Here is a 13,075-nt window from a genome sequence, read left to right as displayed (position 1 = left end):
GGAATGATGTACGTTTCTGAAGGGATTGTGCTGCTGCTGCTCATCCCTCACTTCAAGTCACGTGGCCAAATTCTGCTCTCAGCTACAGTGGTGTAAAGCGAAGCACTGAAGAATGAAAGCAGGAGGGCTGAAGCTGGTCAATGGGACGGTTCATGTGCTTAAACTTAAGCATATGTAAAATGCTTTGCTGGATCAGGGCAGAAGTGCACAGCACCTTTCAAGGTGAAACCTGACCCCCATTGACTTCACTGGAGTTACTCCAGATTTACTCTGGTGTAACAGAGAGCAGAATGTGACTCCTTCTCCTATGTTTGTGACATCATAACATTTTGCACAGGAGCCAGTTGTGATGTCACAGGCACTGTGGTGGTTGCTGGGGAAATTAGCAACAAGAACAGATAAGTTCCTCAGAAAAGAAGATCCTGTTTTCACATGATGCCCCTAGAAATATAAGTAGAGGAAGAGAAATACATCAAGTAGAACTCTTTATTACTAGAATACTTTCCAGTTTTCCACGAGCTACCAAGTATAGAGTCTTACAGAGGGGCACAATGTGTGGAGGATCCAGAAAATCACCCTCCTCATGTGATCTGTGTAATCACTGAGCAGAATTGCAATCCCTGTGCTCAGGGGAGTACTGCAGCTGCTCCCTAATCACTCTGGGGTAGGGAGAAAGTGAGGGATAGATGTAGGCAAAGACATGGCCAGAGCTGATCATCTATGCAGGGTGGGATAGGTAGTATACTGTAGCACTTAGAGGGATGTGGCATTTTGCAAAGTCCCCACTCACTTCAGGACACCTTCTGTCTGAGGCATGATGCTTCCCATACTCCTCCCAGGGCAGTGCTGCTCTGTACCACCCTTCAGTGTTGGGGGAGCTCTGTGCAATTAGCACCACCTAGCTCACAGTGATCTATATTATCCAATGGAAGCACATATAGACTTCTAAAGGGATTTTATGCACAGTGTATACATATTGGACATTTTGCTTTCTCTTATCCCTGGATCATATCCAAGCCAGACTTCAGTAAATTTTTTGCCAATTAATTAATTCTGCATCTTTAAAAAAAACAAAATGTTTTGCAAATATGTATGATGCTAGATTAATCAGTGGAGTGGAAAATGAAGTTACCTTTTCTTTGACCTACCAGAATGTGCCTCCTTGTTTAATTCATTCATATTCCAAATGAGTGGGTAGAACAGGGTGGTGGGTTTGCCTAGTTGAGCTCCCTTCCAGCCCTTCATTTCTATGATTCTGTGAACCATCCCTGTTAGCAGGTGCTGTTACTGCTGGGAAAAGATAAGTAGGCTCTGCTCTCTTTCTGAGGCAGATGGATCCCCACCCCACATGGATAAGGGAGGTAGGAGTGCCTCTACAAAGAAAGGGTCTAGGGTGTGGGATGGACAGTCCTGAAGGGGAACCCAATGAGCAGCCAAGCTTGAGAAGCTCAGAGCTAATCTGTGTGGTATATTGTTGCTAATTTCTTTGGTAATAATACTCTGCCCCCTCCTTAGACCCTATATCCATGCAGTGTTTAAACCTTGCTGCCTCTTCTTGCACAGCATCTCCAAGATGTGACCTTCCCTCTCTGTCCACATTGCCAAAATTCTTTTCCAAGCCTAATCATATTGTACCTTGATTACTGTAATCTCCTCTCTGGCCTGGATGTCTGCAACCTATCCCCACTCAAGTTCATTCAACATGCTGTTGCTAAGATCATCGTGGCTTGTCACTCTATGTCACTCCCCTCTTTATGTCCCGCCTTTGGATTCCCTCTTCCACCATATCAAACATAAACCTCTTGTCCTCGCAATTTATCTCCACCCTACCTGTCTGATCTCTTATCTTATTGCATCTCCTGCCTTTGCTCTGACAATGGTGTCAACCTCAATCTCTTGCTCCTCCAATAAGAATTTTTGCACTTTTACCCATGCTGCAATGTATGAGTGGTGAAAGCTCCCAGTCAAATCTGTAAAGCCACTACTTCATGCTCCAAGTTTTTCCTCAAAATTCTCCTCTGCTGTAAAGTATACAGCAAAATACAACCTGATAACAGATAGGCAGGTGAAGAGCTTCATTCACCACTGCTGATCTACCTAAGACAGGGATAGTCAATTACTTTTGGTCAAGATCCAAATTTCTTGGTCAAGGTATAGTCAAGGTCCAAACTCCAGAGAAAATTAAGTAAACGAAAAGATTTCAGGGTCTGTACAAAAGCATTTTGCAGTCCAGATTTGGCCCATGGTCTACCTGTTGACTACCCTTGGCCTAAGAATTTCACACACATTGTCCTGGCTCCGGTGCCCCTCCCCTCCAAACTCTGACTTCCTGTTCATCTCATCTACATATCCCTTGTCTTTTGGACTGTAAGCTCTTTGGAGCAGGGACTGTCATTTATTATATGCTGGTATGGTTTGTACAGTGGGGCCCAATCTGGTAATGGCCTTCTTGTGCTACTGCAATATAAATGTTGATTCCTTTATGGTATTTGTATGTGTCCCGCCCATTACCACAGTATCTGAGCATCTCACAATCTTTTTAAATTTTTTATCTATGTATTTATCAAGTTTTAACCAGTTTACAAATCACTGTCATGTAAATATCAATAACCATTACAACAGTAAGCTTTTATTTAGAGTAACATAATACAATAATGTAAACATCAGAGCTCTCTATTTAACAGGGTGTTACCATATTGTACCTCACAATCTTTAATGTATTTTCCACATAGCAGCTTTAGGAAGGGACATGCAATCATACACATATTACAGATGGAGATCCAAGGCACAGAAAGACTAAGCCCTGGTCTACACTAGGACTTTAGGTCAAATTTAGCAGCGTTAAATCGATGTAAACCTGCACCTGTCCACACAATGAAGCCCTTTATTTCCACTTAAAGGGCTCTTAAAATCAATTTCCTTACTCCACCCCTGACAAGTGGATTAGCGCTTAAATCGGCCTTGCCGGGTTGAATTTGGGGTACTGTGGACACAATTCAACGGTATTGGCCTCCAGGAGCTATCCCAGAGTGCTCCATTGTGACTGCTCTGGACAGCACTCTCAACTCAGATGCACAATTGTCTGCCGTTGCTCTGACGCAGGGAGGGGCGACTGACGACATGGTTTACAGGGTTGGCTTACAGGGAGTTAAAATCAACAAAGGGGGTGGTTTTACATCAAGGAGTATTTCAGGCAGGACTTCACGGAGGGTTCCAATAAGAAATGGTGCACCTAAGTTATTGTTCTTATTGGAACAAGCAGGTTGGTTTGGCCTCTGATTGATACATGGCTAGATTTACCTCGCTGCACCTTCTCTGTGAGTGACTGCAGTGTGACCTAGAGGAATGAGTCCCCTAAATGGGGGACGGGGGAAGGGGTTGCAAATGAGTACAAAACAAATCTGGTCTATTTCTTGTTTTGATACACTCCATCTATCTTTTACATCTTTGGCTGGCAGCAGACGGTGCAGAAGGACTGCATGCCATCCACATCTCATCGCTGCTCGGCAGAAGATGATACAAGAGGACTGCTAGCAATCCGTATCGCCTGCCTGCTCACCATAAGATGGTTCAATAGGACTGACTGCAGGACTAAAGAGAATGACCTGATCAACTCACTCCAAATTTAGTCCCTGCACCCATGTCTGCCCAGGCGCTCCTGATCGACCTCACAGAGGCGACCAGGAGCACCTCGGACATGACGATGACGGCTACCAGTCCTACTGTACCATCTGCTGCCATAAGGCAATGGGTTGCTGCTGCTGTGTAGCAATTCAGTACCATGTCTGCCAGCACCCAGAAGACATACGGTGATGGTGAGCTGAGTGGGTTCCATGCTTGCCATGGTATGGCGTCTGCACGGGTAACCCAGGAAAAAAGGCACAAAACGATTGTCTGCCCTTTCTTTCATGGAGGGAGGGAGGGAAGGGGGGCCTGACAACATGTACCCAGAACCACCCGCAACAATGTTTTAGCCCCATCAGGCATTGGGATCTCAATCCAGAATTCCAATGGGCAGCGGAGACTGCGGGAACTGTGGGATAGCTACCCACAGTGCAACGCTCCGGAAGTCGACGCTTGCCTCGGTACTGTGGAAGCACTCCGCTGAGTTAATGCACTTAGAGCATTTTCTGTGGGGACACACACACTCGAATATATAACACCGATTTCTAAAAACCCGACTTCTATAAATTCGATCTAATTTCGTAGTGTAGACATACCCTCAGTAACTGAGTCGCATAGAAAGCCTGCGGGACAACAGCCAATGAAGGTTTCCTGAGTCCCAGGAGAGCAGCCTAGCTCTGTGGCCATCCTTCCACTCTACTAGAGATAATAAATATTAATAATAATAAAGCCAAGCCCTAAAACTTTGTTTCAGAGCAGATTAGGAAAGGCATAATGGATCTGAAAAACTGAATGCTTTATAAGGTTTTTTCAAGTACATTGTTACAGTAAATGTTTAGATTTTCCAGTGACATACTAATAAAACAATTATTAGGAAATGCAAGTTTATGTACAAATATTTACAGAACAATGTAATAGATAATTAAATTAGATGTTCTCTAATTCTAGTAGTTCACAGTAACAGTTCTGCCACACTAAACAATTATTGATATAGTCATCATATTTAACCTCTTTTCCTCCAAGAAAAGTTGTCAAAAGCATTTTAATCGAATAATTTCTGTCAAATCCATAGAGGTGGCAGATGAAAAAATAAGTAAAGGCTTTGGTATAATTAGTATTGAAGAAATGTTATTGTTTGGCATCTCAATGGGCAATATAAAAAGATAATGCAGTTCCCTGGTCAATCAACAAAATATTGATAATCAACCATTGTCCATTAATTTCATTTTATTAAATCCATCTCTAAAATACCTCTCTATGATGCTCTCTTACCCACTAGCCAATCAAACCTTTCTTAGCAACATCTTGGAAAACTATGTTTTCTCAACTAGAAATAACCAGTTCTCTCAAAACAATACCAAAGCTTATTTCCTGCCTGGCTCTCACTCCTTTCACAGTACTGAATCTGCTCTTCTCAGTGGAGTCAACTACTCACTTCTTTCATTCAAGCCTGCCTCCTTCTCATCCTTCTTAGCCACGAAGTGATCTGCTTACAAGTGATACTGTTGACTGTAACATCTTTCTTGTTTATCTGACAGTTCAGTGGAGATCAGGCACAATTTGGTGTCCTGATTTGCTCCTACTTCCTTTTTCTGTGATTGACAAGACAACTTTCCACAGCTAACCCTCTCCATGATGGTATGGCCCCGGGCCTACTTTCCTATCTTATTTCCCACTGCCAACTACTTTCTACTCAATATATTCAGAAATGACATCCTACTACAGAAAAGCAACCCTTAACCAAGAAATGTCCTCCCCTCCATCTTCCTCCTCAGTGCAAATCTCAAGTCATATCCTTGGCTGGTGTAAATTGGCACAGCTTTATTAAAGGCAATGGAGCTATGTTGAACAACACTATCTGAGAATCCTCTCATATTGACTCCTAGGATTTAGACTTGAACCAAACTATTTATTGGCTTCTAGCATCCCCCATGTGAATCTGCCTTTGGTCAGTAGGAGTCTCTCCATTAGCTATAACAGGAGACCAAAACAGCCAACACATGGTTGGTTCATGCTGCTGGTAATGGGTGAAAGAACCTTTCCACCTGTAGGCTACTATTTCAAATGTAGCTCAAAACTGTAATAAGAGAAAGTTGTTACCATTTGGTGGAATGAGTTCAGTGGTCTCCAACCAGTTCCTAGTGAACATGTGTCCACATGTCAAAATATCACTGGCACTATCAATCTCAGCAGAGGCCAACTACTGCAAAGCCCCAGAGACTAAGCAACCTTCCTCCTAGCATGGGACATCCAGATCAGAGCTGAGAAATGTTGCAGGATAGCATAGGAAAACTTGCACTGCTGTTGCCAATGTTGTACCTGATACATGGATAGAGAGAGAACTTGTGTCCTCACAACTGACAATCCAGCACCTTCCATGAGTACTACATTTACAGTAACAAAAAGTTTATTCAAATCTCACTCCAAGATTTTAATTGTTGTCCTTCACCCTCATCCTAATAAACACTTTTTACCCATGAGACTCCTAGTTTCCCACTGCTTCATTACTTTTCCTACAACTTGTCCATTACATTCCTCTTCAGACCTGCCCTAGCACATCCACAGATGCTACCTGTCTGAGATACAATAATCTATAGTACATATATTAATTTTATTTGTATCTATATAGTCTAATCTGTGTGGAAGCTGAGCATGTCCCTTCATTTCTCTGTGTCTCAACTGTCTCCTGTATAAAATGAGGGTCATGTAATCTCTTCTATAGAGTGCTTTGAGATCAATGGATGAAAAACACTATATAAAAGCTAGGTATTGTTTTTAAGTGTGCTGTGATACTCTTTGTATGCTTGACTGGATACAGAGATTAATTGTATCTACCTATCTAGGTTCTTATGGTCCCTATCAACATAGGACATTATTGGTTAATAAGTGATCTGCCATACCTTTTCCCATCTTTGTCCTCATGTGTTGTCTCTCTATAAACAGCAACAAGTATAATACCTGCCTGCATTCCCAGCCTCAGACAAATTGTCATCTCTTATTTCTTTACTGTGATAGGTAGCTACAATTTAAAATTCCTTTGGCAAGTTATCTTCCCTTTGAAAAAATTCACTCAGTTTCCCCCTTTTCCCTACACAAATCTCTCTAAACCTAGTAAACTGGTTTCTAGTAGCTCAGAGAGGAACTGGAGCACTGCCTGAGAACATCTGCCACCCTCTTCAGAAGATAACCTAACTTAAAAATTCAGGCTTATCCCCAATCCTTTATGCCAAAATGCTGATGTAATATAATTTGTTCTCATCACTGGTCAAACCATTTTGGCATTAAGTTATTTTGTCTATTATTGACTACATCACAGCTTTCTCCTCGCCTATTTGTTGGTGCTCACTGATAAAGTACAGCAGTGAAACTCCTATTAATACAGGTCTATGAGGCTGTAGATGTGACCAAGAAGAGCAAGATGTGCTATGCAAATGTTTACACAGAAACCTGTATAAGTGTATCTAAAATATATCAAAATATATTGAAAATAGGAGAAATTGAAATATATGGATTGAAAAACTTATTAAAACTAGAGAATCTAAACCAGATGTGAATTTTGTGGCATTTCAGAGCCAGACCTGGATCTGAACTTCATGCCTGGCACAGACCTCTACAATGAGCCAAACCAAAATCCTAGACCTAAACACACCATATACTTTGGACAAATTCAGGTCAGGACACAAATCCACTTTCAGAGTAGCAGCCGTTACAGCTGTTAGTCTGTATTCGCAAAAAGAAAAGGAGTACTTGTGGCACCTTAGAGACTAACAAATTTATCTGAGCATAAGCTTCCGTGAGCTACAGCTCACTTGCACTGAGGTCCATCTCAAATTAAAACCAAGAAGATATTGGTTTTGTCTCGATAAGCTTAGATGATGACTTCAGAGGAAAACCATATAGGGCCTGGTTCACTAGCCTTACTCGTGTTGCATTGTACCTTACTCAGCTGAGACTACTTCCAGAGTAAGCTACTTGATGTGAGTGAGAGGGTGAAGTCATTGTTATGCCCTTTTTTCTGTAAAATGGGGGTAGTATCAACCTCTCCTATTAGACTGTAAGATCTTTGGGGCAGAGATCCATCATTTTGTTCTATGTTTGTACAGCACCTAGCACAATAGGGTCCTGGTCAATGACTAAGGTTCACAGGCACTATGGTAATACAAATAAATAAATCAATCTCCCTCTCCAGGAGAACTTGCTGGAAAGAGGGTGGGGAAGGAAAGAGTGGGCAGTCATGCCTCTCCCTAGGGTGGTATAGTTCTGCCCCATCCCCAGTGCAGAGTGGTGGCTAAAGAATGCCACACCTGAGTCCCTATTGTTATTTTCCTTGTCCACTCCCTATATCTATTCTTCCTATTATATCACTATCCATTTCTAAGGCTCTGTTAGCCTGGCAACGTTAAGCAGAGTGTCAAAACTAAAACTATGGTAACTGTCAAATTATAAAACAGCCTGAAGTACAAAATGACACCGAAATTATTATAAAGCTGCCTTTAAAAAATATAAATCTCACACTAACTTAATTGTCAGTTTTATGTTTCTTGTAATTGTTTTCTTACTCAAATCTTTTATATAGGGATTAATTGTCCTCCAGCATATGACAGTGGATGAATCATTTATGAAAGTATATTCTCTCTCTCTAAATCAGAGCTGTGAACCTCCAACTGCCAGGCAAGGGCTAGGACTGGGTGATTCTTTCTTTCCAGGCTACTGGAACTCCCTCTTGTGAACAAAGTATGAGTTCCCTCTTTCACAACAAAGTAACTTAAAGAATTGGATAAAAAAAATAGCCAGGGAATCAGGCTTGACAGTTTCACAGCATTTCTAGGGTGGTTTTTGTTTGTCTGTTTGTTTTTGTTTTGTTTTGTTTTGTTTTTTACTTTCCCTTCTATAAAACCATAAGAAAGGAGCATCTGTAAAAGTCAGTTCTCAGATGAATGCTCTCGAAACACAATTCCTCAACCCCCTCTCCCCAAAGCCCCTGTGAGGGGGGCATACAGTAGAAGAAGCTAAATAGGACAGGATAGCAGGCTGTGGAGTGGCAGTCTGGTCCCTTCATCTACGCATTTACTTTTCTCTTGGTGCCCCTATAGGTATTTCTCATTGTAGTAACATTATTGGGGATATTTGGAGAAAAAGGCAATGTCCGGGGCCGCTGGAGGGAGCGGCGAATTCACACCCTGTTCTGCCTCAGGCACACTGGTCTGTGCCATCCTGCTTGCCCCAGGCCAAAGGAAGAGGGAGAGCAATGGCTCCCAGTTTTCACTGGAAGTGCAGATGCCGCTGCAGCTGCTGGGCGTATTGAGAAGGTCTTCAAAGCAGGGGGAGACAGCAGGACATTCGGGTGCCCCTTCTCAGAAAGCAGATCGGCCCAGATATGCACTTACAAGGCTCCGAATCAGGGACACAAGAAATATACCTGTGCCGTGTAAGAAGCGGTAAGCCCCGGGAACCGGATTACGGCGGGGCGGGTAACCCGCTCCGAGATCCCAGCCTCCTGAGTGCACTCTGGAAATCACGCCCGGCCGGCGCCAAGACGGGGCCGCGCTCCAGGCGCTGTGCGGGCTGCAGGGAGTCGCCCTGTGGGGGCAGGTGTCCTGGTGTGGGGGGGGGGGGCGCCCTGCCCCAAGCAGCAGGGAGGAAGCTGGGCGCGCGTGACGGAGCCCCGTGCAGTGCGGGAGAGGGGACACGGTTGGGAGGGAGACCGCTACTGGGTGGGGGGGGGGCGGTCCCTACGTCGGCGGTGCGAGGGGTGCCTATGCTGGGGGGCTGCCGGGGAGTCCCGCAGAGCGCCTGAGCCGAGCAGGGCTCCCGCCCGGCCGCTCCTCCCGGCGGGGCTGAGCAGGGGGCGGAGGCGGGCTGCCGAGCTGCTGCCGTCACGCGCGCCTTTTCCCTCAGCCCTTCGCCGAGCAGCCGCGGCGGCCCCAGCCCGGCTCCCACGCCCTCCCCAGCCGGGTGGCGGGCGGCAGCGCCATGCAGCCTCCACCCCCTCCTCCTCGCCGGCTCTGAGTCCATGCCATGCTGCTGCCGCCGCTCCTGCCGGCGCTGCTGGCCGCCTGCCTGCCCCCCTGCCAGGGCTGGAGCCCCGCCGCGGCCGGCGGGGGGCAGGAGGAGCCCGAGCTCTTGCTGCCCCCCATCAACTCCTCCTCGCGCTCCCTGGCCAGCCTGGAGCGCGACCTGCGCGGGATGGGCGGGCAGGCTGAGGCGGGCAGCCCCAGCCGGGAGCCGCCTCCCGCCGCCGCCGCCGGCCCGCAGCCGCCCCAGCCCCCCGAGGAGGCGCCCTGCAACATCAGCGTGCAGCGGCAGATGCTGAGCTCGCTGCTGGTGCGCTGGAGCCGCCCGCTCGGCATCCCCTGCGACCTGCTGCTCTTCTCCACCAACGGCCACGGGCGGGCCTTCTTCTCCGCCGCCTTCCACCGCGTGGGGCCGCCGCTGCTCATCGAGCACCTGGGGCTGGCGGCGGGGGGAGCCCAGCAGGACCTGCGCCTCTGCGTGGGCTGCAGCTGGGTGCGGGGGCGCAGGGTCGGGCGGCTCCGGGCAGCGGCCGCCGCCGCCGCCTCCTCCTCGCTGTCCGAGCCCGGCCAGTACTGGCTGCAGGGGGAGCCGCTGAATTTCTGCTGCCTGGATTTCAGCCTGGAGGAGCTGAAGGGGGAGCCGGGCTGGCGGCTGAACCGCAAGCCCATCGAGTCCACCCTGGTGGCTTGTTTCATGACTCTCGTCATCATCGTGTGGAGCGTGGCCGCCCTCATCTGGCCGGTGCCCATCATCGCCGGCTTCCTGCCCAACGGCATGGAGCAGCGGAGGAGCACCGCGGTGGCTGCGAGCGCCACCGCCGCTGGCAAATAACCCCCCTCCCCGCTCCGCGCTCCGCTCCGCTGGGGCCGCCCTCCTCCGTTTGCTGTGCGATCTGCTCCCGAGACTGGGGCGGACGCTGGTGGACTCGCATCCCCTCCCCGCGCGCTCTTTGTAAACGCTTCCCCCTGGGTTGGGGTGGGGGAGCACTTTAAAGCCTTGCCCAGGTTTCTTGGTGTCCAGTGCAGGCGAGTGTGGCGGTTTGCGGAGCATTGCTCCCTCCTCAGTAGTCAAAGGGATTTTGTTTTCTTTTCGTGTGCCCAAGATCCATAGCAGAAAACGACCAAATCCTGTGTATTTGTTTTCTATATTTAATAGCCGTTTTAAATGGACGTTTTAGTAAAAAACAAAAACAAAAAAACACCCCCAAACAAACGAAAAACCCTGTTCAACTGCAGTTGTTTTTAGTCAGAGTAGCTATTTGTATATGAACCAATTTGTCTTAGCAGTTTTATTTATATCAGAAGAATCTTTTCTGGCAGGATTTAAAACTGATATATTGTTATTGCTGAAACTGAACTTTAATGAAACTTTTACAGTGTATTTCCCATTTCAGATAATGTGTATTTAATATTGTAGTTCTGCGTTACTTGGCTTTTAATACAGAGATTTTCCTTCTGGAAGTCATGCTTAGCCTTTTGTTGCTCTGTTTCTCCCAGGATGGGAAAGAAGGGTTCTGCAAAATTCCCAGCTCTCCTAAATGATCGTGAAGACCATCAGTAGAAATTAGGGTATGTTACACCTGTTATTAGAGGAAGTGGATGGATGGTCACCCCAAAACTTTTTCTACACAGAGTTTGCCCATCTTTCAGAATACAAATAATGGGATCCTGTTCCCACTGGAATTAATCTTCAAAACTTCCACTTATTTCAGGATAAGAATAAATGGTCTAGATCCTCACCAGCATAGCTCCATTAACTTCTTTGGAGCTATGCCCATTTACACTTTCCTTAGGGTCTGTTGACTTCAACAGAGCTAGACAAGTACATACCATCTGAGGATCTGGCCCACTATTTGTACTGTATTGAAAACAGCTGGAAAACAATTCTCTGTGACTCCAACAAAGTGTGTGCCTCAAAGCAAGCTCAAATACACTTGCAGAAGGAATTGTAATATAATACTTCTTTGTTATTATCTTCAGTATATTTTGATATATTAGTCTTAAAGGGTTATGGTCAGGTTGTTTAGGCCCCAAATTTAGGGGTTAGGTGAGGAAGAAATTATAAACCTAGAGTCAGATTTTGATTGGCACCCTGTGTAAAGGGAGAGAGATTCTATAAGAAACCTCCTTTCTTGTGTCCCCTGTACAGCCACAACTGATTTCTCTGAAATTTCACATGCCTGAAAACCTCAGTGTAAATTAAGGAATGATTCTTTGAACTCTTTAGCTCTATAAGGGACCATATCCTGTTTGCCTTACCCAAATGAATCATCCAGCTGAAGTCAATGAGACCAGTTGTGGGAATAAAGTGAACAAGACCTGTGATAAGATTTCTAACTTTTTTTGCCAGTGTCAGCATCTTTGATTTCTAGGCACATATGAGCTCACTCTGATGGCTAATTTAACATGGCATGAGCATTTTTGTTTAATTATTCTAGGGTTTATGTAGATGAGAGGATAAGGCAACTCATATTGGCATGAAAAGTTTGAAGGGGTTAAATAGTGTTAGGATTCTTTTTTTTTTTTTTTACTATTTTTAAACAAGTAAAGGACAACATTAATAAAAGAAATATATGCAATATTTTATACCATATGAAATTTGATGGAAGAGAATGCAGAGGTAAACAAGCTGCTGAGTATACCGCATGAAACAGATAAAATAAATAAAGGATATATTTAAAAATCTTATATTTTAGGGGTTTATCCTGCAGCTCTTACTCAGACAATAGGTCCATTGAGGTCAATGGAACCTTATTTTAACAAATATAGGCTCCATTCACTATGGAAAATGTTCATGTTACCTAGTGATCTGTAGCATTTTTTCCTGTGTAGGTAGTTCACTGAATCCTACCTTTCTGTTCTTGATGTGAGAAATACATTTCCATTTCTGTTTTGTATAGATTATTTTTTTCAGAAATGAGAAATGCACACAAAAGCAAATATTTGCCTTCTGTACCTTTGATACCCTGTGTGACTCATAAACCTCCTAAAATATAAACACAGGGGCCCCGGGAGAATATAGCATCTAGTTACAAATGAAGTCATGTCAATATCCTCCCAAATACGTCTAAGTGCTATAAAGCCTGTACATATATAATAAAATATCTAGTGAAGATTTACAGTGCCAGCAAGGCATTATTGTTAATAACAACAGTGCACATGTAGGCAGAGAAGGCTAATAACCTTGGGTTGAACGAATGCGTTGATTCTGCAAAATACTGAGTATTCTTTTCCTGATCCAGCAAAGCGTTTGAGCATGTTTAAATTTAAGATCTTTATGGGCCTGATTCTCTTCTCACGCCAGTTTCACCAGCAAAGCTCCATAGATTTCATCTGAATTTCACCAATTTAAGCAAAAGGAGAATTGGGCCTTATGAAATTGCCATTTTTAACAATTCTTCTTTTAACTGTGATGCCTACAGAAACATATCAAGAAT

At 45.0% G+C, this 13,075-nt stretch overlaps 1 protein-coding gene across 1 annotated transcript; it reads left to right on the top strand.

Annotated features, from left to right (window-relative positions):
* Positions 1-9,406: 9,406 nt before the first annotated feature.
* Positions 9,407-11,975, top strand: TMEM158 (transmembrane protein 158). Its single transcript, XM_084620573.1, has one exon. It carries the CDS (start codon positions 9,643-9,645, stop codon positions 10,468-10,470), a length of 828 nt encoding a protein of 275 aa, XP_084476699.1. The 5' UTR covers positions 9,407-9,642; the 3' UTR covers positions 10,471-11,975.
* Positions 11,976-13,075: the final 1,100 nt, after the last annotated feature.

Source organism: Lepidochelys olivacea (genome assembly GCF_965140295.1).
Source record: "Lepidochelys olivacea isolate rLepOli2 genome assembly, chromosome: 2".
NCBI classification, from domain to species: Eukaryota; Metazoa; Chordata; order Testudines; family Cheloniidae; genus Lepidochelys; species Lepidochelys olivacea.
This window is presented reverse-complemented; position numbering and strand designations above follow the sequence as displayed.

Coding starts and splice junctions, on each gene's coding strand:
- TMEM158 (XM_084620573.1), top strand. CDS start 9,643: ATGCTGCTGCCGCCGCTCCTGCCGGCGCTGCTGGCCGCCTGCCTGCCC.